Here is a 27,637-nt window from a genome sequence, read left to right on the forward strand (position 1 = left end):
GCCAGTTAAGAGAGAACACTGACTGTCCAAAGTATCAACTAAATTAAAATATATATATATATATATATAAAAAAATAAAAAATGAGTTCAAAATAATTATGCTGTAGCTGGATTTCATTAAGAATGAATGAATGCTGTTCTCCTTCAGAACTTCTGTATTTAAAAACTTTCACACAAGGAGCATGAAGATGAATTGCTGTTACTATAGATTAGTTTATAACTTCAAGGATACAACATATTATGCCATTCCCTGCATCTAACCACTAGAATACTGATTTTAGACATTGTGCCCCATTATCAAATGAAAAGCCAAAATAAGAATAAAATCCCCTTAAATATTGTACCTCATCATTGTAATTGATATTTGGCTTTGGTTTGTCTTTTTCTTCAAAGAAGACTGTTCCTTCTAAACCATATTTGGGAATTAGAACCACAATTGCATTCTTTCTTACAAATAAAATATACGCCTCCTCATTCACTACTCCTTTGTTTTTGAAGAACAACTGTGAGAGAGATGAATCATGAGAATAAAAACAAATGTTTAGGCAATGAAAAGATTGGCTAAAAACTGATATTATAATGGCTTGTTATGAAGACAATTATCAAACAATCACAAGTAAAGCATGTTCATACTATTCATTCAGACATTGTAATTAGTGTATTAACGTATCTGTATTTTAAAGAATCCTTATTGAGGTTACAGGGACAAACCATCCTGATGTGTAGAAAGAATAGTAAATATGGCAGGCGACCAGTTTGGCTTAACAGTGAAATCCTTGCTGATCTTAAACACAAAAAAGAAGCTTACAAGAAGTGGAAGATTGGACAAATGACCAGGGATGAATATAAAAATATTGCTCGGGCATGCAGGAGTGAAATCAGGAAGGCCAAATCACATCTGGAGTTGCAGCTAGCAAGAGACGTTAAGAGTAACAAGAAGGGTTTCTTCAGGTATGTTAGGAATAAGAAGAAAGCCAAGGAAAGTGTGGGCCCCTTACTGAATGAGGGAGGCAACCTAGTAACAGAGGATGTGGAAAAAACTAATGTACTCGATGCTTTTTTTCCCTCTGTCTTCATGAACAAGGTCAGCTCCCAGACTGCTGCACTGGGCAGCACAGCATGGGGAGGAGGTGACCAGCCCTCTGTGGAGAAAAAAGTGGTTTGGGACTATTTAGAAAAGCTGGAAGAGCTCAAGTCCATAGGGCCGGATGCGCTGCATCTGAGAGTGCTAAAGGAGTTGGCGGATGTGATTGCAGAGCCATTGGCCATTATCTTTGAAAACTCAAGGCGATCGGGGGAGGTCCCAGACGACTGGAAAAAGGCTAATGTAGTGCCCCATCTTTAAAAAAGGGAAGGAGGAGGATCCGGGGAACTACAGGCCAGCCAGCCTCACCTCAGTCCCTGGAAAAATCATGGAGCAGGTCCTCAAGGAATTAATTCTGAAGCACTTAGAGGAGAGGAAAGTGACCAGGAACAGTCAGCATGGATTCACCAAGGGCAAGTCATACCTGACTAATCTAATTGCCTTCTGTAACGAGATAACTGGCTCTGTGGATGAGGGGAAAGCGGTGGACATGTTGCTCCTTGACTTTAGGAAAGCTTTTGACATGGTCTCCCACCGTATTCTTGCCAGCAAGTTAAACAAGTATGGGCTGGATGAATGAACTAAAAGGTGCATAGAAAGCTGGCTAGATAGTTGGGCTCAATGGGTAGTGATCAATGGCTCCATATCTAATTGGCAGCTGGTATCAAGTGGAGTGCCCCAAGGGTCGGTCCCGGGGCTGGTTTTGTTCAATATCTTCATAAATGATCTGAAGGATGGTATGGATTGCACCCTCAGCAACTTTGCAGATGACACTAAACTGGGAGGAGAGGTAGATACGCTGGAGGGTAGGGATAGGATACGATACAGAGGGCCCTAGACAAATTAGAGGATTGGGCCAAAAGAAATCTGATGAGGTTCAACAAGGACAAGTGCAGAGTCCTGCACTTAGGATGGAAGAATCCCATGCACCGCTACAGCCTAAGGACCAAAGGGCTAGGCAACAGTTCTGCAGAAAAGGACCTAGGGGTTACAGTGGACGAGAAGCTGGATATGAGTCAACAGTGTGCCCTTGTAGCCAAGAAGGCCAATGACATTTTGGGATGTATAAGTAGGGGCATTGCCAGCAGATCGAGGGACGTGATCGTTCTCCTCTATTCGACATTGGTGAGGCCTCATCTGGAGTACTGTGTCTAGTTTTGGGCCCCACACTACAAGAAGGATGTGGAAAAACTGGAAAACTTCCAGCAGAGGGCAACAAAAATGATTAGGGGACTGGAACACACGACTTATGAGGAGAGACTGAGGGAACTGGCATTGTTTAGTCTGTGGAAGAGAAGAATGAGGGGGGATTTGATAGTTGCTTTCAACTACCTGAAAGGGGGTTCCAAAGAGGATGGATCTAGACTGTTCTCAGTGGTAGCAGATGACACAGACAGAACAAGGAGTAATGGTCTCAAGTTGCAGTGGGGGAGGTTTAGGTTGGATATTAGGAAAAACTTTTTCACTAGGAGGGTGGTGAAACACTGGAATGCATTACCTAGGGAGGTGGTGGAATCTCCTTCCTTAGAAGTTTTTAAGGTCAGGCTTGAGAAAGCCCTGGCTGGGATGATTTAGTTGGGGATTGGTCCTGCTTTGAGCAGGGGGTTGGATTAAATGACCTCCTAAGGTCCCTTCCAACCCTGATATTCTATGATTCTATCTGGCTATAGTTCACAACATTTTGCTATTTAGCTGCTGTAGTGGGATTCAGATAATCCTGGGCTCAATGTCAAGGTATTTTAAATTTAAAATGCATTATTTATAAGCTTTAAAAGAAAAACACGTTACAGTAGTTTGTAGTATATATGGTCTTTTTAAAAAACAAAAGTAGTACAAGGGAGTCCTGCAGATACCTTATCTATTATCCCAGGTAAAATTAAGATGTCCTTTAGAAGCAGCACTCTAATGCTGAAAACTTTAACCATTCCTTACATGCTTCAGACTTGACTTATTTTGGTATACTGTGCAGGGCAATATCGTATATTACCTACACAGATGTAACTCTTATTACAAAAGTTCACTCTTTCCTACAGTTTGAAAAGCATGACCCCATCTCAAAACTACTTACCTGGGTATGGAACGCAACTGATGCTCTTTGTGCATACTGAGCCATTTTATGTCGGTAGTTGAGATTTTTACACAGGTCTGCTAGTTTATGTTTATCTGTAAGTTCTGGATAAGTACTGTCTGCCTGTATAGCCACTGCCAATAGTCGATGTACTATTATATCAGCGTACCTGCACAGATGAGATAAAATCACTAACAGAAGGCTGAGCCCACATATCAGAATGTACTCATTTTTTGGAAGTTTCTGAATCTCATTTTATTTGTATGAATGAAATTACTCAATTTTTTTTTAAAAAAAAAAAAACCTTATCCCAGAGAAGGGACTTTAACTGGTATTATGGTAGCACGCGGTGAAGGCCAATAATCAACTCTATAAAAGAGACATCACTTTACTGAACAGAACTGTTCCCTGTGTGAATTCAAGATTATATTTGTTTATTTTAGTGACAAAAAAATCTGCCACAGAGCCAGCACAGTGATGTAAGAGTAACTGAATTACTTTCTGATTTCTACAACATCAACAGAATTCCTTACTATGTTCCACCTGCAGACTTTTTATCATTAATGATGCGTAAACCAGAAACACAGTTAGACTTTCAAATTCAAGGGGGAGTTTGCACACTGGCAGTTGAGCCATAGTTTTTTCCCTTGTCAACTGAGCAAATTTAAATATCGAACGATTGATTCAGCGTGGAATGCCAATGCAATTTTTAACCATTTTCAGAGCATCGCTGAACTTGATTATGTATGAAACTATGGCAGAACAATAACTTTTGCTTAACTCAAAAAAAAAAAATCCATTTTGGCTACTGACATTATCCTTGGACTGTTAACAGCTCTACAATTTACCGACAGTTATACATATGTATTCCACAGGAATTTCAATTATCCATATACAACACATTTGCCTTAAAGATACATCTAGGGAGTAATGATAAGCACAGGTAGTTTCCATAAAACTTAGATCCACCTGTGTATCAGGGAAACCATAAAAATAAGCCCTATTTTAAAACATATACATTGGAATTACCCTTTACATGCACACTTGGTTTCCAAATCACATTCTCACTCAAGCCAATAGTAAATTACTTCATAGAATATCAGGGTTGGAAGGGACCTCAGGAGGTCATCTACTCCAACCCCCTGCTCAAAGCAGGATCAATACCCAATTTTTTCCCCAAATCCCTAAATGGCCCCCTCAAGGATTGAACTCATAACCCTAGGTTTAGCAGGCCAATGCTCAAACCACTGAGCTAACTCCTCCCCCAAAAGATACTTGCTTCCCTGTGCAACGTACAGATGAAATGTCATTTACTAAGTTAATGTTAAATTAAGGCTACATTTTATATATGTAAATTAATCCCCCCTAAAATATTATTTTACACCCAAATTCTGCAGCAGAGCTCCTACATGGTAACGATTAGCTAGATTCTGCTGTAGGTTCTGTTTGGAATGTCTCATCCTAAATGGATCCAAAAAATGTGCTTTTATGCAATTATACATTAAGGATGTACTGCTTTCCACTTAAAATACAGAAACAGACCTATTTTATGGAATGTATGACTGAAATCAGAATACTGAGCCTGATGTCATGGGAAAGAGTTACAGCAAACCTAGGAACACAGGAGTCAGACCAGGATGACAGGAGCACTGCACAAGTCATCCTTTTCAAATATAAATCAAAAGAACTATCATGAAATTTTGTTAATTATGAGGCACGATGCAGTATGTAAAGTAGTTTTAATGCATTCATCACTCTCTTCTTTCCTTTGAAAGTTCCATAAAGTAAATTACCTTCTGATGGGTGAAGTAAAATGTGTATAAATAGGTGATGCTAAGCCATAGTGATGAAAATCATTATCCATTCCAGAGCAAAAGTAGACAGCTTGCATCATGCAGCGAGTGGCCAAGATTCGCAACAGTGTATTTAGATACGGGAAATCAGGAGATTCAGCTTTGTCTAAAGTGTCAGCTAGAGCCTTTGCTGAATCAGTCTTAATTTCCAAATTCTGTAAGAAAGAAGGCTAGAGTTATATTATTGTCAAATCCTTAAAAATTTTCAAAGCCATATGTAGGAAATTAACTACACCATCTCAGCACTTCCAAACTTATCAGGTACATGCTGCCCCACATACTGTATCTCAGTGGTTCTCAGAAGTTATTTGATCATGCCCCCCTTCCTTGTGTCTGTAGTAGTTTACGCCACCCCCCAGGCCCCGGCCAGCAGACTCTGCTCTCTGGTCACCCAGCTCTGAAGGCAGAGCAGAGAGCAGCGGCTGCTGGCCGGGCGCCCAGCTCTGAAGGGTGACATAGTATGGTATTGACATCCCTACTTCTCCCCTGCTGCAGACGCAGCGCTGCCTTCAGAGCTGGCTACCCAACCAGCAGCTGCCGCTCTCTGGCTGCCCACCTCTGAATCTGTACAGTAAGTTTTCTTTTTTCCTAGAGCTTCTCTCACACACCCAGAACACATTCCCCCAACCCCTTCCCCGAGTTTAAGAACTTCTGTCATATCTGATAAATCACCTTAGAAGTGCTGACAATCTGATAGGATGTCAGTACCTTAAAGAACAGTACAGTTCTGCACATGGACTTTGATGGGCCAGCAGCAAAGAGCTAAAAGCCAATATTCTAAAAATTCAGCAAAATGTCAGATCTAATTAGCAGGGTAGCAGAGGGAGGGTGGAGGAAATGACTTTGCTAAAATGAATAATTGTATGAGTTCTTTGGGCTGCACTTTGATTTTTCATTTCTTCATTCAGCAATGGATTGAAGCTGAGATGCAGAAAAAAAAAGAAAAGAAAAAAACAGGAGAAAGATCAGTCTGCTCAGTTTTAAAGTTAAAGTTTCTTCAAGTGCCAACTCTACAAATTCAACCAGCTATCCAAATTCAACCAGCTTTCCTTCTGAAACATCACCACCACTAGTAAAGATTCTCCAGGTCAAATTATGTCCTCAGTGGTGATGCTGTAACTGGATCTTTGTAAACATGAGTGTTGATGATACAAGGCCTTACAAATTCCAACTCATTTTTCCATTGCACTACCGGTTTTACCAGGCAACCAGTAGTGTAAAATTTTAGCTACTATACTAGATAAACAGGACTCTCAATACACACAGGGACCAAATCCATTGGGAAAAATGGTATTTTGACAGTCACTTTTCAGATTAGAGACACAAAAATCATCATCCCAATGTTACAGCTAAGGAGTGACTTATCCAAGATGCCAAGTCAGGGGCAGAACTTGCATCATAACACCCTGCTCCATGCACGAGAATAATAGTGGAAAAGAAAGCAAAGCTGAAAGGAATTGTGCACAGCCTCTAGAAAGTAATAACTTTTTTAAGAAGTTCAACTCAAAAGGGGCACAAAGATGTACTTAAGATAGACAGACAGAAAAAGATTGAAGTTCAACTTCCCTTTAATGAAAGGCAAAACAACTTTTTAGTTAATTCCAACCTTAAACTCATCCCTCTGATCTAAGCGTTATACAAGAATATGTAACTTTAAGGTTAGTTGTGTTGGCATTTATTTCCACCTTAGTTTATGTTAAACCATTGATTGGTCATGTCTGAAATACTATGCTTATTTCTAGATTCCAACAGCAATATTTGTTTTCAGAACCCATTAACTACAGGTCACTGACCCTCCCTTTAAATAAATGCAAAATACATTAACCAGCATAAATGATCTAGAAGCCAACACAATTACCTTAAAAAGAAAGCTCTTAGACTAGAGAGGGGAAAAACAGCCTTCCACAAGATATAAAAGATTTAAGGTTGTATTGTTTCCTTCATTCAAAAACAGGTATTTGACAAATGGGTTGGTGGAGTTTCTCAAAGCATAGACTAAATGGTGCAGGGCCAAGTTGGATTTAAAAACAAAACGGAACACAATACACAAAATAATGGGTAGAAATGCAATGGGTAGAAATGGAATTTAAGTGGCCCATTAGAGAGAGAGGTCTACACAGCAGAACAGCAAAGAATAGCCCTTTATTTAGAATTACTTTATTCTAAAATGTTAAAACTTGCCTTGGACTTTGCTGCCTTCACAAGGATGTCATAATTTGATGGAGGAGGAGCCGGGTGTTTCCGGAGCAAGGCATATTCTGAGAATTCCTCATGAATTTTTTTTGCTACGGAGATATTGGCAAGCAACATAAACTCTTCAACCATGGAATTAGTTTCTCTGTCAACAGGAAACATTTTGCACTGTTAGAAGAATATCCAATTTTTGATTTGCTTAAGCACTCAATAAAGAAGTCTTTTTACTACCTTTGACAAGATTCTAAAACTGAGCCTAGTAAACTGGCAATTTAAAACATTTATACAAACATAAGTAGACAAAATTTTAAAATATGTAAAGACAAACCTATATATTTACACAGGTCCAAAAAGGAGGTAGAGACAGAAGCAAAAAGTTACACTAAATCAATCCTACAATTTATCTGGGGGGAAGAATGGGGACAAAATCACAATAAAAGTCTGTAAATCAGATCAAATGGCATTAGTTGATTCAGCACTTATTCAGAAGGGAAATCGCGGGATAAGCCACTTCACATTTTCTTAAATAGTCTAGTATAATTGTTCTAATATTAAAGCACACTATACATAAAAGAACTCATTTGCACATATGCCAGATAAAGTTGAGAGAGGATCTAATGGAGTCAAAAAAATTTTGACTTAAAAGTTGGGCTGGGCTTAAAGGAGCTGGCTACACAGATAAGCTTAGTTCCTCTCTTCCTGAAAGTCCCTCAGTAGCACTATGTCCTATATTAACATAAAGTATCTCGGGATCACTGTGCATGTATATAAATGCTGTGTGTCTGCCCAGTTCTCTGTCTCCCAGTGTGCCCCACCGATGCTGTCCTCCCTTGGCCCCCAAACTTCAGGTCCAGTGTTTCCAACAGGCAGTGTTTGTCCTCATCACCAGGAGGGAGCTGGTTGGGATCCCTCTGCCTCATCCTCATCCCCAGGCTTCTGGGAAAGGGATTCTCCATTTGCTTCCTGTACGTGCAGCAAGCAGGATGGAAGCTATACTCTACCCTCTCATTCCCCTGCTCGCTGCCTTTCAGCTGTACTTCCTCTGCCTTTCAGCTGGTGAACTGAGCTCTTATCTATGTTCATCAACTGTCAGGTAGCCCCACAGGAGATTGAGAGGGCATGTTGAGCCTGACATTAACACTAACGTTAGGCACCCAGGATTTGAACATTTTGGTCTATGCTCATAAAAAGTAAGATCTCAATTTGAAATATTACTATGGACCTTCCCTGATTTACATACTTCATAGACTTATTAGGAAATTCATAGAAATCATAGTCCATCTAGGATTAACTGACCAAATGTAAGTGGACTCTACAAATGCACTATTCAATAAACAAAATAACTCCTCCCACCAGAAACCCATAACACCTACTTAAGCTCTTTGGTCTGCAAATCAATAGGATCATGAGTTTCACTATCTATATGGAAACGAACTTCGGGTGAGGAAAGTGTTAAAGCCCTGAAAGACAATAAACAGAACAAAATAATCATGTATTACAGCAAAAAGTACTGGAAGGCTCAGTTTAAGTAGTCTGAACAATTATACTGCTTGACAGTGATATAAGTCAAGCAAGTGCAAATTATTTCTATTAACAGGAGTTAGCGGTGCTTGCCATCTCTGAGGATCAGTCCCTGACTTCCCAAACCAAAATGTTACTGCACTTCTATGGGTATGTCTACACTTCAATCTAGGGGCGTGATTTCCAATTTAAGCAGACATACTCACGCTAGTGTGCTAAAGATAGGATGTAGCTACAGCAGTGGAAGGGGTTAGCAGCCCCAAGTGTGTGCTCATCAGAGATGCTAGTACATACTTGGGGAAGCTACCCCTCCTACTGTGGCAAGCTACCACAAGTAGGTCTCCTCAAACTGGGAATTACACCCTCAGCTTGAAGTATACACATATCCTGTGTTTGTACTTTTAGGAGATATAATTTTCTACTTCCTCTTGCAGAGATAAAGAAAAGTTAACGTTCCTAAATACGCACCTACTTGAGATGACTGAATATTGTAAGAGATGAAAGCTGGAAACAAAAACCCTTCTTTATATGTTTCTTCTACAGTACAGTATTTCAAATGATACCTAGAAGTTCTGCTACAGCTCAGGTTGTTTCAGTTTTAGTTAGAACCTCAATTCCCTAAATGGTCTTTCCTCTCGCACTATAGAAACTTTCTGGCACTCTTTTAACCCAAAAACAAGTCTAAACAGTAAGTTTTGTAAAGTGGCTAGGCTTTAAAAATATAATTGGCTTGCTATGCAAACCTTGTTACAAATATCTATCACAAACTTACAAAAGAAAATTAAAAGGTTAAGTATAGTTGGAGAACTTAAAATAACTACCTTATACATAGTCTATATTATTTTATAATGGCAATCTAACACTGATCTTCGAAATGTTATATTGGCTAGTGCAGACTAACACCAAGCGGCATGATACAGTTGGACAGATTTAAAACAACTAAACAGATGAGACCATGACATTAAAACCAATTTGAACAAATTTACCCATTATCAATTCTTCTCTTCTTCAGAATTTTTGCTAATTTATTTAGTCCACGCAAACTAGTAGTAATATCATCTTTCATGCTTGAGGAATCAATTCTCATCTGTGCCTCCGCGTATGTAAGGGATGCCTTGAAAAGAAAAACAAACAACGTGACAATACCACAAACAACTGAGTACTGAACAGCAAAATGTTCTTCCCTTTGTTGTAAATACAAGCCATAGTTCATTGTCAAAGTATGCTGAAAACCAGCACAAACAAGGAAATCATAATCCCAAAGACTACCACTCGACACTGAATTTACCTCGTCATCCTCAAGTGTTCTGAGACTAACACAACAGAAAACACATATACAGATGTACAAAATTTGGCTTTTACACTGTACTTTTTGTGTCTCAGAGACATACGTTAGACCTGATTTTCAGATTTGCTGGGCACTTGCAGCTCCCCTTGATTGTACAAGAAGTTATGGGTGCTTGACACATCTGAAAATCAGGCCCATTATATTTTCATAAACATATTTAAATATCAGGCCAAAAAGTATAGGAAGAGAAATGTAACCTCTTGTTTAATTGCCTTAACATGTTGATTCGGGCGAGGCATTTATTTTGACTTTATTTAAAAAGTCATTTTCTAATTATAAAATGAAATAAAAATGTAGAAAAAACAAAAGGAGTAATGAAAAGAAGGAAAAACTCCTATATATTGAGTCTCTGGATCCTTAGGACATTCAGTTTCCAGTACAGTTTTTCCAGGTTGTTTTTATAAGCATTAAAATAATATTTTAATACACAGAACTAACCTTGGAATTAATAACACTCTTGGTAAATCTGGTTTTTAAAATTTCAGCATTGTGGTTCATTTCCCATATACATGAAAATGCAAACCTAAAAAAAAAAGAATCAACCGAAGTTAAAAACATGGAAAAAACATCTGGAGCTACTTGGACAAGATCTAAATATAGATTAGGTACAAATACCTGTCCACGTTAGATCTCAAGGAGCATAAATTGGAGCTAAGCAACTCTGGAACCATATCAATCCTCTGTAAAACAAGGGATAAACAAACTATTTAGCAATACATACAGTTTTACCTAAATTAGTTAGAGACTTCTTTCCATCCCAAATCATAGGACAATAAAATATTTAACAGCAAGAAAATATTAGTTCTAAGCTTTTATTAAATGGCTCTTCCAGCAGACATTAATCTCATCATGAAAAATATAAAATAGGTTTTCAGATTTATAAGAAAAAGGAATACACAACTTCAGAAGAAGCTTATTCCTTCTGAGTGGGATCTAACAGGTGTCAGTTTTTGTAACAGCTCTTTCTACAGTAGCTATTATAGAAAAGAAATGGTGGTCCATAGGAAATATACTGCTGCGAGTTAGACAAAACAAATGGAGCTGAATCGGGCACAGACATCTGTGTGATGGAGCCTTTCTAGGCTACAAGAGATTCTGCAATGAGAAAAGCCAATCAGATGTTACTATATTAAATTGAGCAGACTCCACAGCTTTGACTATCTTGTTGCCTATGAATGCCACATCACTGTATTTACTTTAGGATTCTGTACTTGTGCCAATTGTTCTACTGTAACTACCAATTACTGTGTCAGCTCTACTCTGGCTGATGACCAGTAAGTGAAGGAACTACAACTCTGATCTTTGACAGTGATCTGCAAATTACAATGAGTTTAATACTCCAGAGTCAGAAGTATGTAGAACTCCGCTCTTAATCCTGCTACTTGGGACATACAGTATATGCAACATACTTCTAAAGTGATGTATTTCTTATTGTGATTCAGAGAGAACCTTTAGAATGATCTACAGTCCTGCTCTATTGGCTGACTCCTGATACAATGTATGTTTACTTTAACACATTATCCAAATTAAGTACAGTCTAAAGACCTCCCTTTTGTTCAGCTTGGAGATAATGATATGTCTCCGTCTCCTCCAAATAAAATGTTAGCAACAACATTCCACCAAAACAAGAAAGCTCTATGAAAAGAGCATTTACTTTTTCACATAGATATACAGTTGTCCCTCTTTTTGCTGACTCTTGGTCCAAAGCATTTCCTGGTCGAATAAAATGGCTGACGTCTGCAATATGTACACCAACCTTTGAAAGAAATAAAAACATGGTTTTCAGCATATCACACTGTATGCATTTTATGGATTGAAGCAGTGGTTCTTGTATTATCTTAAGCAGAGATTCACAATGTGAAAGACTGTCTGTGTTTTCATCTCTCCTCACAATCCCGTTTCCCTGCAGCAACTACTGTGACTGATTACATGAACAAGTAACCTTAATTTAATTTCACTTTAAAGTGATGTTTACAGTAGATACAAGATAGGGGTGCACATCTATTGCCCAGGTGACAGACTTTACATTTTTTGGGATGGTAACTCTCCTTGTTGCTTGCAGCCTCCACTGCTCTAATCTCTCTCCAAGTGAAACTGCAATTTGGGTTTGTCTTCCTCCATGTTTGCTAGCCCTACAATTTTGGTGTTATGTGCTATTATTGTCACAAGCTAATATATATCAAAACACACAATACAACGAGTTGTGAGGTGCAAAAAGGTGTTTACAAGTAACTTAAAAAAACCCAAACAACCCCCACCTTCCCAACCTTTGTAAAAATCCCTTAGACTCCTAGACTGGGCTACTGGTTTGAATATAACACATGGAAAATGGGAATAGCAAATACAATGCATGCACAACATTGTGGTAAAAATTAACTTTTCAAATTTCCTGAACTACAGGCTTGGTTTCTCAACATTAATGTTAACTAGTATTAATATTCCATTTTTACTTCTTTTTTTAAATAGACACCAGAGTTCACTAGTGAACCTGTGCTACCTGGATATAAGCACAGTCTCAGATAACATGGAAAGCTATACACATATGTACATGCATCTGTATTATGACCCTCACCCTACAAAGGGATCAGCACTGGAGACTACAAAGGGCACAAATCACCTCATAGGAGTCCACCTGTGGGATTCTGAATGCGTGCAGGATCAGGGCCTACTACTACACATTGGAAGTATTAAAATGCATGTGCAAAACAACTAATATCAAATGGTCATATCTTCAGTAACTGAAAACCAATGTTTTTCACACCTAGTCCCAGACCTCAGTGAGACTTAATTTCATGCTAAGTATGTCAAATTTCCATTAACTAGTTATTCCATCTGTGCATAACTTAAAGAATAGCCAAACACAAATGTGTCAAAAAAAAAAAAAAAAAAGGAAGCCGCAGATATAAGATCTTTGGGCAGACAGCACACTTGGAAGATTTCAAGCCAAGAGCAGGATTATTGGGAAAATTATGAGTGAGAACTGGGGATTATAGTTAAATATGTTTTACAGCCTAGAAATGTCTTCTCCGAGCAACCACTTTAAGGACTTGTCTCCACTTGAAATGCCACAGTGGCACAGATGCGTTGTTGTAGCTGCATTGCTATAGCGTTTTAAGTGTAGACACTTCCTATGCTGACAGGAGGTGTTCTCTCGTCAGAGTAAGTAATCCACCTCCCTGAGAGGTGGTAGCTAGGTTGACGCAAGAATTTTTCTGTCGACCGAGCGCTGTGTGCATGAGGATTTAGGTCAGCTAAACAACGCCATTCAGAGATAATGGATTTTTCACACCCGACTGACAGTTAAACCAACTTAATTTTCTAGTGTAGACAAGGCCTAAGAGACTGGCTGAAGCAATCTAAGGGCATGTCTTCACTAGCAGCATTAAAGCACCGCCGCAGCAGTGCTTTATATGGCTGTGCAGTCATGGCACCTCCACAAGGGGAATAGTTACCAGCGCTGGGAGCCGCTGGTGCACTATCTACGCTGGCACTTTACAGAGCTGAAATTTACAGTACTCAGTGGGGTATTTTTTCACACCCGAGTGAGAAAGTTGCAGCGCTGTGAAGTGCCAGTGTAGACAAGCCCTCTCGCAGCATTTTCCCTAAATGCTGAGTGACATTGCATATTGCACACCCATTTCAAAATTAAAAAAAAACAACAAATCTTTTTTGTGACTTTCTTGGAAAAGTGAAACTTAATCTCAAGAAATATTTTTAAAAATCCTCCTTGTCCACCCAGTCACATTTCATTTTAATGTGCTGATATCAGTGGCTCCATTACTGCAACTGGTGAAGACAAAAACATTTTCTAGCACTGCACATTAGAGAAATTCCATTTCAGTTCCTTCTGCCATTACACTGTTGTTTGAGGAAAAGGGGGGGGGGGGACGACAAATAAATGGCCCGTAGATAAGAAAATAATGGAACAAAATACCTCTAGATTTCCATTTTCCAGTTCTCTGCAATGTAATGCATCATCAATATCAGTACAGCCTGGAGGATCCACACTACAAACACACAGATATCTCAAGTCTTCTCTAAATTTCATGTCCTGAAATTTTAAATAAGTTTTTCAAACATATTGTAGAAACCAAACTACAAAATGTCATTAGAGGAAGGTACTTTGGGGTAAGATTTTCAAAAGCACCTAAGTGAGTTAGGAGCACAAGTCACATCAACTTTCAGTAACAGAAGAGCTTCTCCCTTGTATACAGTTAGGTCAAAGTGTACAGGACTACAGTGATGGACAGAAGAACTATGAGAGAAATGTTTAAAGCATTTGCTATTTACTGGCAAACAGAAGAAAAAAGACACAAGCTTTTCATGAGCTGAGTCAGCATGGAGTTAGTAAATGATCAGGAGCTAAGCAATAGCGGTTCTGACACTCAGTCCTTCTGAGTGTCAGAGTCAGTAGTTCTTGGCTCCTGATCCTTTGCACAGCTCATGCTGACTTGGAGTTCATGGAAAATTTTGTGGTTTAGGAGAAATCATATAACCTCTCTGTCTCAGTTTTCCAGTTTAAAAAAAACGTTGCAAATGAATATGTGTAATGAATGTAAAATGAGGATACTACCCACCTACCTCACAGAGGTTATTACAAGGGTCAGTTAATGTTTGTAGAGAGCCTTGATTACAAGTGATTATTTTATACATCCTAAAATAGTCATTTCCCACATTTAGGTTATAACATTGGAGGAAATGCACTTGGAATTCAATAAACAGGAAGTTAACTAGTTGGTTTTGTATTGAATATACTTTGAAGATTTGGGAGAGCGGTTGAAGAAATCTAATTCAGCATAACTCTTGCTGGTGGAACGAAGGAAGGAGCCAAGTAGAAACAACATTTAAAAATTCTCATCCCAAGAGATGGTAGGTTTGGAAAAGTTCTTCCCCTCCCATCTTTATTCTCTGAGATCCCTTTGCAACAAGACAGAGAAATTTTGTGTCTGGTTTTGAAGGAGGAGTCGTGGTAGTCCTTGAGCTCAGTTAAAACTAGTGTTGTCATAGAGCGACTGGCCCCTTTAAGAGGGAGCATGGTCCAGCGCACTCTATGACTGGCTACCTGGTCTGAACTGGGCTTAAGGGAAAGCACCTGGGCCCTAATAAAAGAAGAAACAGTACAAAGACTGCAGAGAGTGAGAAAGGGTCCTACAGCGAAGACCCTGAGATCAAGGGTCAACCCCAGGAGGGGCTGAGAATGGCTTACTAAAGCAGGGAAAAGCCTATGACACTAGGGGCATTTTGAGACAGTACCTCAGAGAGGAGGAGCTGTGCCCAGCTTCGGGCAGGGGGTAGATTTTTTTTGTGCGTGTGTTTATTTTGAACCATATGCCAATAAAACCTGTCCCTAAGGAGAGGTATTACTAAACAGAGAGAAAGACTGTATGGAGCTCACAAGACTGAATGGAGCCCTGAAAAGGAGAAGCAGAGGTAGAGTGCTACAAGGGGGTGCTCAAGTGGCAGCCACTCTGTTACATGTGTTTTTAATTTACCTCTTCTGTAATGCTCCATGGCATTTTTGGTAAGAAGCTAAGAACAGCCTGGGAGAAAGCCTGATGGGGAACATCATGTTCAAGAAGCAGAACTTCTGTCTCAGTCTCTTTATCTCCAGCAGTTCCTAAATTCTTTACAAAGTGACCCTAAGAAACGAGAGAGAGATATTTAAGCAGCATTTTGACACAGGGCTGTTTGACAATCAAATACTTAACATTACAGTCTCTTAAGCGGTTATTGAGCTAAACTATACAGTACACTCTCCCCTTAGCTACTTCCTCATCTTGGAGGTCCATTGTTTTTTTGTGGCACACACATTCCTTGAGAACTGTTTTAGCCAAAGATATTTAAGTTCCAAGATTTTACCCACTCCTTATTTCCCCCTTTGGAGCCACAATGCCCTCCTTGAGAGAGATGGTACTCTCTCCACAGTTATACTCTCTCCACATTTCAGATTATAATACTCTTTTGACACTGATTTGATTTCCCAGATTGTTAGAAATATAAAGTTCTTCTTTCACTTCGAAGTCTCATAATGTGCTTCACAGAGGTTAACTTCGAGCCCTGTTTATTATTTTTGAGTACTGTCAGTGTATGCAATAATGTACAGGAAAAGGAAAACACAGCATTCCCTGGCCTATATAAGTAAAAACACCAGAATCAGTTCAGAAATATTTAATTTCAGAACTTTAGGACCAGACTTTCAAAGCCTAAATACAAGAGCTGAGAGTAAGCAGCAGCTATGGATGCTCAGCACCTCTGAAGAAAAAAAAAGTGGGGCCACTTTAGATGCTCAAGTTTGAGAGCTGTGACCTCAAATGTTATTCAATCATATCATTATTTTGGGAACTTCCTCAGCATTGCTAAAGGTACTCAAAACATGTAACACAAGAAAGTTTTAAGTCACCTAGCTTAATACTACTAATAGTTCTGATCATTATATTAAAAATGACTATCCTCAGATATATAATAATGAAATTTTTATTTTAAAACTTACATTAGGATATCTGGAATTTCTGGGCCAACCATCAATAGCAACAATAATTCTTTGTCCCTCTAATGCAGAAGATTGTCTGGTTTCTATTCGAATTCGAGGGATTCTGCGATCAGCCGGTGTAAACAAATGCCGTCTGGCCTGTTGAAATAGAAAAGGAGGAGAAATAACTTTTCCCATCCCCCCTTTTTTTTAAAAAAAAAAAAAAGAAAAAAACATTTACAACAAACAGAATATTTGCTTACCTCTTTTATCTGTGATTTGGAAAGCATGCCACAAAATGGTCTCCAATTTCTTTTTATAATACCTACTACTCTTCCTGATGGTCTCAACATATTCTTGCTTACAGATGACTTTAGCTAGGATTTAAACACAAACAGTATTTGAGTTCATTATTTTAAACATAGCTAATATAGTAAATAATCTAACTCATGCTTTAAGGACACAATTTTATCTGCCACTGTAATGGTCATAAAGTATATTATGACATCATAAATAGGACCGTGACTCTCCCATCCTCCCATATCCTTTACACCACTTTTAATGTCTGCAAGGTGTGATATCAGCTGCTTTGATTTAGATTAAACTGGTTTTAACCCTAAATGTACAGATATATTACATAAGAACACCACAGTGGAGAAAAAAAATTTGCAAAAAGGGTTCATAGATTCCAAGGCCAGAAGGGATGACGTGATCATTCAGTCTGACTTCCTGCATACAACGGCCCCAGAACTGCCCCCAAAATAACCCTAGAGATCTTTTTGAAAAACATCCAATCTTGATTTAAAAATTGGTCAGTGATGGAGACTCCACCCTGACCCTTGGTAAATTGTTCCAATGCTTAAATGTCCAATGCTTAAATTGTTCTTGCTGTTAAAAATGTACGCCTTATTTCCAGTCTGAATTTGTCTATTTTCATCTTCCAGCATTTGGATCAGGTATACCTTTCTCTGCTAGATAAAGAGCCCATTACTGAATATTTGTTCCCCATGTATGTACTTATAACTGATCAAGTCACCCCTTAATCGTCTCTTTGTTAAGGTAAGTAGACTGAAAGAGATCAGTGTATCACCATAAGGCAGGTTTTATAATCCTTTAATCATTCTCATAGCTCTTCTCTGAACTCTAATTTATCAACATGCTTCTTGAATTGTGGACACCACAACCAGACACAGTATTCCAGCAGTCGTCACACCAGTGATAAATACAGATGTAAAATAACTTCTCTGCTCCTACTTGAAATTACCCTGTTTATGCATCCCAGCATCACATTAGCTCTTTTGGCCACAAGGTCGAACTGGGAGCTCATGTTCAGCTGATTATCCCCAATGACCTCAAATCTGTGTGTGTAAGAGGAATGCTTTCTTGTTCTGCTGTTCACACAATCCCTCAACTCTCCTCCACCCTTGCTGTTCTGTAAACCTCTTAACAAAAGAGTCTCATTACTCGGGGATGTGAATGGGGGAGGAGGAAGCTATGTGCTTATTTTAAGACAACAATTTAAAAGCCAGGAAATTCAAAGTTAATGTAACAGGCATTTGACTATATGGAAATTAAGGTGCCCACTGTATCTGAACTCTACCCCCACAGAAATACTATCTTCCTGTCTCTTTTTGTGAATGGAGTATCACAAATACATACCATAGAATGTTTTATAAATGGTTCCTTATATACATGACCCCACTGAAGGCTAATGGTCTGTCATCACATTTAACCTTTGCTCTTTTCATGCAAGAGCTGTAATCTGGACCTAGCTCCGTGTCTAATAACTGGCTCGTACATGGAATCAGAAGGTAATCACGTGAGACCTTCCATACATTCCAGGAGCAGGACCATTTATGAGCAGGGACTGATCACCCCCAGTATGCTATTTTTCTAATTAGAAACTTGTACAGTGCATCTTTTTTACATATCTGTGCACATTTAGTACATCTGTATGTCTATAATAAAGGCAGGAGTTAGCAGGACAATTGTGTAATTAAGATTAAGGCATCCAAGTTTTTGTGGTCCCTAATAAGAAGAAATCTGTAACAAATTGTTATTTGTAATCAAAAATAAAAGGATGGTAAAGTTTCTGATTTTTCTCAGAAATTACGAAAGGCAGTGTTTAAACAGCGTAGGCATCTTTTCTATGTATTTAAAAGAAATATAAATATTTGAAAAGATGTGAAATTTAACTTTACATGTGAATTTCCTGGTTGTTGTGGGGTTTTTGTTTTAAATAACCAGCGTTTTTGTAAGGTATTTTATTGACACCCCCTTAAGCTGCTGCTAAGTACACGTATCATCAATGTTATCTTTACTTTCTTGGTCTAGGCATAAAAAGTTAAGTTCTCAATAAATTATCATCCCCATAAAAATAAAATAAAAAATAAGAGCAGCAGGTAAACTGGAGGATACATCTAGTTTTGAAGGAAATTTTATACAAATCACATGGAGAAGAGAGTGAGAGGTAAGAAAGTCTGTATCCAGCTATGACCTGGCTACACTGGCATTCCTGATTTCACATCTCTCACCACTAGAACTGGATGAAAAAAAAATGGGTATCGTTATAAAATTTTATCCATTTTGTCAAAACTATAAATTTTGGAAATTTTTAACTAGACCTATTGAACTTATCTTTCAAGAGCTGAAATAGATCTTTCTCCAGGTTGCCAAGCAACGAGAAGAAAGGAGACAACACAGGAGCACAAATAGGACTGAATCAGAAACCTGTCATTTATATCATACAGTATTTTCTTTTTCTTCTTCGTTTTCATCATCATCTTCATTTTGACCCTCATCTTGCAAAACCACAGAGGATGGTGCAACCCACTGGTCTTTTGCCAACAGTTCCACAGCTACTAGATCTTCATGAACTGCTCGGTTTAAATTTTTAAGCCCTTGTATAATTATCTGTTTAAGAAAACAATGTTTTAGATATTAAAATTACAAAATTTTACAGTAGTCCCGCAGAGGCCCTATTGTGTTAGGCACAGTACACACGTACAATAGAAGCAGCAGTCCCTGTCCCAAAGAGCTTACACAGTCATTAAGAGTTAGCAATAACTATTTTTTCCATCCCAGGTCTCTTTCAGTACTAAAAATACTTTCCTAGTATTCTCACTCTCACTAACCTCACATTTTAACCCAGATTGAATTTGGAAAATCCAAGAGTTATCTCCTTTTATTGTTAATCTTTGTTTCAACTGATTTAAAATTTATCTTAAATGTATAAGAAACTTTAATAAAGCACAAATGTGACCTTTCATACGTTTCCCTTGTGACACTGGTAAACCAAGTGCCAGTTCTGACCAAAACTGTAGGCATTAGCTAAGACTCATAGCTGCAAACCAAATCAGCATATTTGTAATAATAAGTATTATTAATTATTATTATAAGACTGTATTTACTGTTTAGACTATGAAATGTTTGTAAGTTGCTACATGCGTTAATCTCACTTGTAAGGTCTGTATCCCATGCTATAAGGAAATATGTAAGTTTTGTTTTATGACCTTGAAAATGTTTGCTCTGAACTTGTGAACACAAGTGGGGAATTGTCCCTCCCACCCATTAAGGACATCTATCCAAATTAAATAGATCATTATGGGACATCACTATACAAAGGACTGTGAATGGCCTCATCACACCTTAGAAATGCTACATGCAAGAGAGCTCCTCTCATGGACTGGAAAGCCAAAAGTAAAAAAGAAAACAGGGTCAAAAGAAAACTATTCATCTCTCTTTGTTGTTTGAACTCTCACAGGGTCAAAGACACTAAACTAAAGCAGAGCTCCCCAGGGTTGACCTGAAAGACATTTTGAACAGACAGATTATTACCACATCTCGGTCATCTTTAGGAATCACAGATGGTAACTCAATGTGAGTATGTTTGCTTGCTGTACTCTGTAAAATAAAGCATTTCTTTTTCCTAATAAAGGTTAATAAACCTTTAGATAGCTTATTACAGGACTGGCTACAGAAGTGCTCCTTGGTATAAGGTCTAGGGTATCAACTGATCTGGGGTAAGTGAGTGGTCTCTTGGGACCGGAAGAAACCTGAATATTTTGTGACTGTTGGTGTAACTGACCATTTGTCACTATGTCCAGCTTGCCTGAGTGGCCAGATAGACTGGAGAGTCTGTGAGTCAATGGTAAAACTGTAACAGTGATCCTGGAGTTCACATCTGTTACTGGGTTGGTAAAATCTAATTAGATATAGAACACACCACCTCATGTTTCACATGTATGCAGAGGAATCAATTAAAAATATTACAAGAAGAGACTCTATGGTATTGCACACATCCAATACAAAACCACTGACTCCACAAACATCTCCCATGTCGTGATGAAGAAACTACTATCTCATACTTGTACGAGTTAACTGTATACCTTGCAGGAAAAACATTGAGCAATTCTTTGCATGCTGAAAAGAATTGTCCTTGTTACATGGTGTAATGAAGCTGCTGCCTCACCTGTTAGGATACAGATATTCAGGCCTGCCTGTAAAGGCCTATACTCTAAGAATTTAGGTGTATTCTTATCACTTGGCTAGTTATAGAGGTATAAAAGAAAGAATCAAAATCACTGTCTGCTGGTGTAAGAGCGTTCTCTTACTGTGACAGTCTGATGTTCTGTTCTTAGGCTAAGGCCTTTGGCTAAGCAACAGAGGCAGCCATAAGCTGGGAAGTGAATGGTCACATCCTCACATTCCAAACCAGTCACATTGAAATAAGGTGTTATTGGGCTGTTAGGAATACAATCCTGTCCTGATAATGCCTATCGCCTCCAGAGAAAGGGAAGTGCCTAGAAAACGTAAAAGGAAACTTAGTTTGATAGCATCCTGTCTGGCAAGAACTCACTTATCAATAGCTGGGATGTGAAATCCTCACTTCTGTATTGTTTTGTCATTATAGTTCCCACTTTGCTATTGTTGGTCTGGATAATCTCTGTCTGGTTCTCTGATTGTTCCTGTCTGCTGTATAATTAATTTTGCTGGATGTAAACTAATTAAGGTGGTGGGATATAATTGGTTACATAATCATGTTACAATATGTTAGGATTGGTTCGTTAAATTTCAGGAAAATGACTGGTTAAAGTATAGCTAAGCAGAACTCAAGTTTTACTATATAGTCTGCAGTCAATCAGGAAGTGGGTGGGTGTGTCGGGAAATGGGAAGAGGGAATGGGGAAACTGGAATCATGTTTTGCTAAAGGGGAAAATGGGAACAGGGGTGCGGAAATTGGAATCATGTTTGACTAAGGGCAGGAATGGGAAGAGGGACACAGGTGTAAGGCTCTGTGGTGTCAGAGCTGGGAAGGGGGACACTAAGGAAGGAAACTGGAATCATGCTTGCTGGAAGTTCACCCCAATAAACATCAAATTGTTTGCACCTTTGGACTTCGGGTATTGTTGCTCTCTGTTCATGCGAGAAGGACCAGGGAAGTAAGTGGATGAAGCAATAAAGCTCCCTAACATCACCCAGTTCAGAGGAGTTTCTTGGTAGCTCCCATACGGCGGCTGACACTAAAGTTATCTTGTATGTGCTCCCAGAGAGAGAGGTGCTACTAAACTCTGGATTTTTGCACAAGACACAGATGTTCTAGCGCTCTCCGAGAGACATTACACCCAAGATTTCTGCAAGATTCTGTTTCTGTGACTGTTGTTGTGGAACAGAATTATTGTATATCCCTCTGAGATGCATTCCTATCACTTGGACCATTAAAAGTTGCTACAATGCCAGGTTTCCGGATGTGATACTACTGGAAGGCTGGCTGGAATGACCAAATTATCTTAATGGGAGGCATTTTATTCAACCTCTGATGACTCTCTCCTTACTCTGAAGGTACTCACAACAGCTGAGACAGTCACTGATAAGGTAATAAATGCACTGGACATGTTTATATGCTGAGTTTACCGTTTGAAGACCAACATTATTACACTTGCAGAGCTCTGTTGGTGGATGCTTTCCAAGAAGCAGACAAATGGAAAAAATTGCCACCAACAAGGGATGCATTTATATCTGGTATCAACAGGGCAAATCATCAAGCAATGGAATGGTTCTGTGGATGATCAAGCACATCCAAAAACTACCCTCCCCTCCTGGGCACGAATGGGTCTTGGAGGAAGGATTTATCACACACCAGTGATATATAAAATACCATGCATGCCCAAATCAATCCTTCAGGTAATCAAATGCTTGTATGAACAGACTAGATACTCAACACCCTGCAAAGGTTTGGCTAACAGCGTGCCTTGTACGGAGATATGCAAGAGCGGCAATTTGTCTAGAAGGAGATGACTCTGATGATGACTTGATGAATTAACGTTTTCAGTCCTACATGTCAGGGCTAATTCCCCCAGGATTATCAAAGATCAAAGTCCTTCTTATGTAAGCAATGCATCCCTGTGTTAAACTAAAAAAAATTTGATTTTTAAAAATGTTCTCAACTATATATTTACACAATTGTTCTAGGTTTGTCGTGTTTGGTATCACTGTGTTTGTGAAAGACCGGACTTTCAAATGATACCCAACTTGACCCATTTTCAAAGACATTGTATTATCAAAGTTTCCACCAATTGGAAGACCTGGAGCTGGAAGAAAGCAGCAAGTCCTCCCTACGACGCAGAGGGTGACACGACTGAAATTATGATTTTGTAGATTTTTTTTAAACAAATCAAATGAGACCTTCCCTACCTTTCCATCACCAACTTGCCCACAGAATGAGATTTTACGACATTACATTCCCAGATTACTAACTTCAATAAGTGCTCAAGCAGATGAGCAAAAATATATACTTGAATGTACTCCAGACATATTTCCTTGGTCTTAAAAAGTGGACTTGTATATTGGTCAATAGAGAATCTTCTCACTTCGATTAACAAAGAGTCAGAGTTGTGGCAGAGAAAACTGGAGGGGGAAAAAAATGGCCGCAATAAAATGCACACTGCTCACAAAAAAGAAGCGGACAGTGCTATAAAAACCAAGATCTTGGTGGAAAACCTGAGTTAAAGACAACTGGGATGACATGACATAGATCACATATAGGTAACTAATGTAGAACTAATGTAAAACTAAGAGAAAGGGCCTTCATTAAGCGAAGGGACATTATAGCAACATTTCAAAACAGTAAGAGGTCATGTGGCTCATCTACATAAATCCTTAGAAACCCATAAGTTATTCATAAAAACACACTGGATGTTTTTCAAAACATGAAATTCAATGCAAAAAACTCACTTCTTTGTTCTCTTCAGTATCCCCATGAATCCATACTGTAGCTTCAAGATAATTATCTCTGTTGGCTCTGAAGGTTCCTTGAAAGTAGATTCCAGATTTTATGCCTTGCTGTAATTTGCTAAGGGGAAGATGCTCTGAAAAAATTATCCTTCCACTTTCTATTTCTTTCTGTTAAAAAAGTTAAAATTGTAGTTGATTCATTGCATTCATAACTATTCTAAAACTAAGCTCACTGACATCAAATTCAGCCTACCGAACTTCAATGCAAAAATCAGAGGTATAACCATTTGTTTAGGTAGCAATAAGAGTATATAAAATGTGCAGGCTACTGCTAACAGGAAGTGGATTACTGTCTCAAAAGGTTTCACAGCAGTACAAGGACCCTGGAAGCATCACATACTGGGAGTTCTTTTCTTCTGCCTGCAGCTGCACACCATAGCCATATACTGTGTGGATATCAAGTGCATTTATATTTAATTCAGAGGTTATCAGGACAGCATCAAGTTTGTATGAGGGAAAAACTGTTCCCAAGACAATATTTCTCAATGTTCCATGTAACCTCTCACCCCCTGCCAAATCCTAAACCTTTAAAATCACAACCAAATTAGAGTGATTTAAAGCATTTACTAAAACCACAACTTTAAAGAGAAATATTGAGCAAAGTGAGAGCCTTGGAACCACATCAACTCTAATATATTTAGTAAATCAGAAAATATTTTGTCCCATATTAAATCATTGGTAATTATATGAGTATGTAGGTATTTGAAATACCTAAATTGTTTATACAAGTAAATCATATTAAATAAAAATTGACAGAAAACACTCATGAAAAATATTAAATTAATGTGAGCTCTAAAATAACAGGAACAACCAAAGAGCTAACTGGTCCACAATCCAGTTTTAGGCAATGTTTGTTTACTCCAGTTATTCTGGCTATGGATCTACATTTTTGGTTCAATTGATATTGTTTTCACCCGACACTGAATGAGGAGCTATCTACCGTAACTGTGACTTCTGCATGTAACTTGTAACAGTTTTCTAATAACTGCATAAACAGTGCATTCTGAGCAGCGTTTCATTTCTCCAGCAGCAGCAAAACAATATGGTCACGAAACTTTGATAAGTTAAGAATGCACATAAAGACCAGTATCACCATATTGCAAACCATTTATATTTCTTTTGAAGAGCTGGAACAAAATAAATAAAAGAAAACATACCCCTTCATCAGATACACAAGCAAGCCGATCTACAAGATCAGGATTAGCTATCAAGCTCTTTATATACTCTTCACCTATAAAAACACAGGCAGAAGATTATTTATTTACAAGATAAGTATGAAGACACTAGGAGATTTTTACATGTCAACAATAAGTCAAATACTTCATATCAAACTTACATGTATAAGCAGTTAACCCCTCTTCCACAGCCTTCTCTTTATTATTTCTGTCATTTGTTAGTAAAATAACTTGGATGGTCTCCTCATTGTTTATTTTCTTCAAGTGTTCATCATACCATTTTGCTGCTACTCGGATGGCTTTATCGTTGCGGTCATTAGCAGTTTCTCCTTGCTCTTGTTCTATATAAGTTTCTCTGAAACCAACAGAAAATCCTAAAGCAAGGTTAAAAGTGTGATGCTACTGATGTTTAAATATATCCAACAACAATCTAAAAGTTAGGGGAATAAGGAAAAATAGTGAGAAAATTCTATTTCCAACACAGAAATTATTCAAGATTAGGGAGGATGTGAGACACTCCAGAGGGACTTAATGAATTTCATTAACTGAGCAACACAAGGACAAACATAATGCACTACAGAAACAATAATAGAAGTTACTTGCATGCACCAACAAATCCAAATTAGTTATTTCCTGTGATGGAGTTTACAGACCCCACACCAAGTCTGAGAAAGAGGGAAGGGCTGTAGCAGTACTGGGGCAGGAAAACTTTGCCCTCGGGCAATGCCTAGCATGGTCCTGGGGAAAGGACCAGTATAAAGAAAGCTCGAGCACGGGTGAGGAAAGAGAGAAGTACTGCTCTTCAGCAGTAGAAAACGCAGCCCCTACCCCTTTACCTTCAACAATAACAAAAGGAGGGAGAACTGTGTGCAGGAACACCAGAGAGTTACCTGCATTGGCCCCTAGATTGTGGGTTTAAAGCCAATGAGATTTACTTAACAGCAGACATGCCCCAAATGGAGACATCAGGTGTGGTAGGAAGTAGCTCAGGAGAAGGTGACTAGGAGGTGGGCCAAACTTAGGCCACTCCAGGCTCTTACACTTTCAGGGCCCTGGGCTGGGATCTCGTGGAGCAAGGCGGCCCAGGTCTGCTTCCCTCCCAGATTCCCCTCCCCAAGCCGTAGGCTGGGCCGGACTAGGTGTTACCATCAAGGAAGTCGACCTAGCTGAGACCCATTCAGGGGTCCAGGACACACTCAACTGAAAGAGAGACCTAAACCACTAGGTCTGTTGACCAAACAACCAACCCCAGTAAACCTTCCCTAAGAGAGACTGTTGTCTCTGTGGATGTCTAGATGAGGCTACTGGCTCAATATGTATGTATTCAGTGTTTCAGTCACCTCATTTAAAAAATAAACCCACACAACAGAAATAGAAAAGAGCTTGAAGGAAAATAAAACTTAAGAGATATTAGGGGTGAGTTCTACAAGATATTAAAAATAATAGAAGTATTTACTTTGGAATGAAAGGGGATGGTCAGAGGAAAGATGGTCTTGCAGTTTGGGAAATGGACTGGTAGTCAGAAGATCTGGGTTCAGTTCCCAGGTCTGCTGAATCTTTTGTGTGTCCCTGGATAAAGTTGTTTAATATATCTCTTCCTCTGCATGGGAATAATATTCTCTTGTCCTAACTTTTGTTGGTCACACCTCAGGGCAAGGACTATCTCCTACTATGTGTTTGTACAGTGCCTAGCACAACAGGGTCCCCAACTTGCCCAGGGCCCTCTGGGTACTACCATAATACAAAATGATTTATACACTCTCATTATGTTTGGCACTACCATTAGCCATTTTTTATAGCTTGAGAAGACGATGGCATACATCATTACTTCCTTTTATTTGTCTTAAACTTTTTGCACTTTATTGTATCTTTTAAATGTGAGGTATGGAACTCAACACTACATTATTGAGTCAAGTTACTTAGTAAGATTCAGGCTTGGTCTACTCTACAGAGTTAGGTTGACATAAGACAGTTTATGTTGACCTAACTATGTCAGTGTCTACGTTAGAATGCTGCTTCCAATGAAGTCAATGTTCCCTTCAACATAATAACTCCACCTTCATGAGAGGCGCAGTGCATATATCAACGTAGTTAGGGCAACACAGACTCTGTGTAGATGCTGCATTATTTACATCAGCTGTTGGCTGTCAACCCCAAGCCGGGCTGACAGCAGAGTCATCCCCCCAGCACTGAGACTCAGAGCCCCACTACTGCCTCCTGGTGAGGGATCTGGGGGTGGAGAGGGAAGGAGAGCAGAACCTAAGCCACTGCTCGGGCTTGGGCTCTTCTCCCCCACACCCCAATCCCTCACTGGAAGGTGGCAGCTGTGCTTCTGGCTGTCAGCCCTGGCAGCTGGACTCCCCCCGGCAGCAACAGCCCCAGCTGTGAGCCTGAAAGGCTCAGTTTCACAGCTGGGAACCTACCAGCAATGAAACAGACATTCTTGTCAGGTTCACAGCTGCTACTATTTCACATTTTGGCTCCGGTTGTCAGCCCTGTAGCCCGGGGATTCCAGCAATGAGCCCCACATGGCGCTGACAGCTTGGGCTGTCAGACCTGGTACGGGGGCTCATAGAGCCCCCACCGGCTGACAGCCAAAGCTGAAAAGTGAAATAATAGCAGCCGTGAACCTG

General features: G+C 39.1%; 1 protein-coding gene across 1 annotated transcript in view; it reads right to left on the minus strand.

Annotated features, from left to right (window-relative positions):
* Window positions 1-27,637, minus strand: part of DIS3 (DIS3 homolog, exosome endoribonuclease and 3'-5' exoribonuclease) — a 33,521-nt gene that overhangs the window by 2,322 nt on the left and 3,562 nt on the right. The window contains exons 3-19 of the mRNA XM_084645939.1: window positions 25,166-25,359; window positions 24,987-25,060; window positions 23,770-23,937; window positions 19,285-19,449; window positions 16,800-16,913; window positions 16,558-16,695; window positions 15,560-15,706; window positions 14,002-14,118; window positions 11,722-11,823; window positions 10,683-10,747; window positions 10,506-10,590; window positions 9,706-9,833; window positions 8,572-8,658; window positions 7,187-7,343; window positions 4,946-5,160; window positions 3,153-3,321; window positions 345-503 (exon numbers count right to left, since the gene is read on the minus strand). Coding sequence (XP_084502065.1) covers window positions 345-503; window positions 3,153-3,321; window positions 4,946-5,160; window positions 7,187-7,343; window positions 8,572-8,658; window positions 9,706-9,833; window positions 10,506-10,590; window positions 10,683-10,747; window positions 11,722-11,823; window positions 14,002-14,118; window positions 15,560-15,706; window positions 16,558-16,695; window positions 16,800-16,913; window positions 19,285-19,449; window positions 23,770-23,937; window positions 24,987-25,060; window positions 25,166-25,359 — 2,284 coding nt within the window. The remainder of the gene's footprint in view (window positions 1-344; window positions 504-3,152; window positions 3,322-4,945; window positions 5,161-7,186; window positions 7,344-8,571; window positions 8,659-9,705; window positions 9,834-10,505; window positions 10,591-10,682; window positions 10,748-11,721; window positions 11,824-14,001; window positions 14,119-15,559; window positions 15,707-16,557; window positions 16,696-16,799; window positions 16,914-19,284; window positions 19,450-23,769; window positions 23,938-24,986; window positions 25,061-25,165; window positions 25,360-27,637) is intronic.

The sequence above is a fragment of the Lepidochelys olivacea genome (genome assembly GCF_965140295.1).
Source record: "Lepidochelys olivacea isolate rLepOli2 genome assembly, chromosome: 1".
NCBI lineage: Eukaryota > Metazoa > Chordata > Testudines > Cheloniidae > Lepidochelys > Lepidochelys olivacea.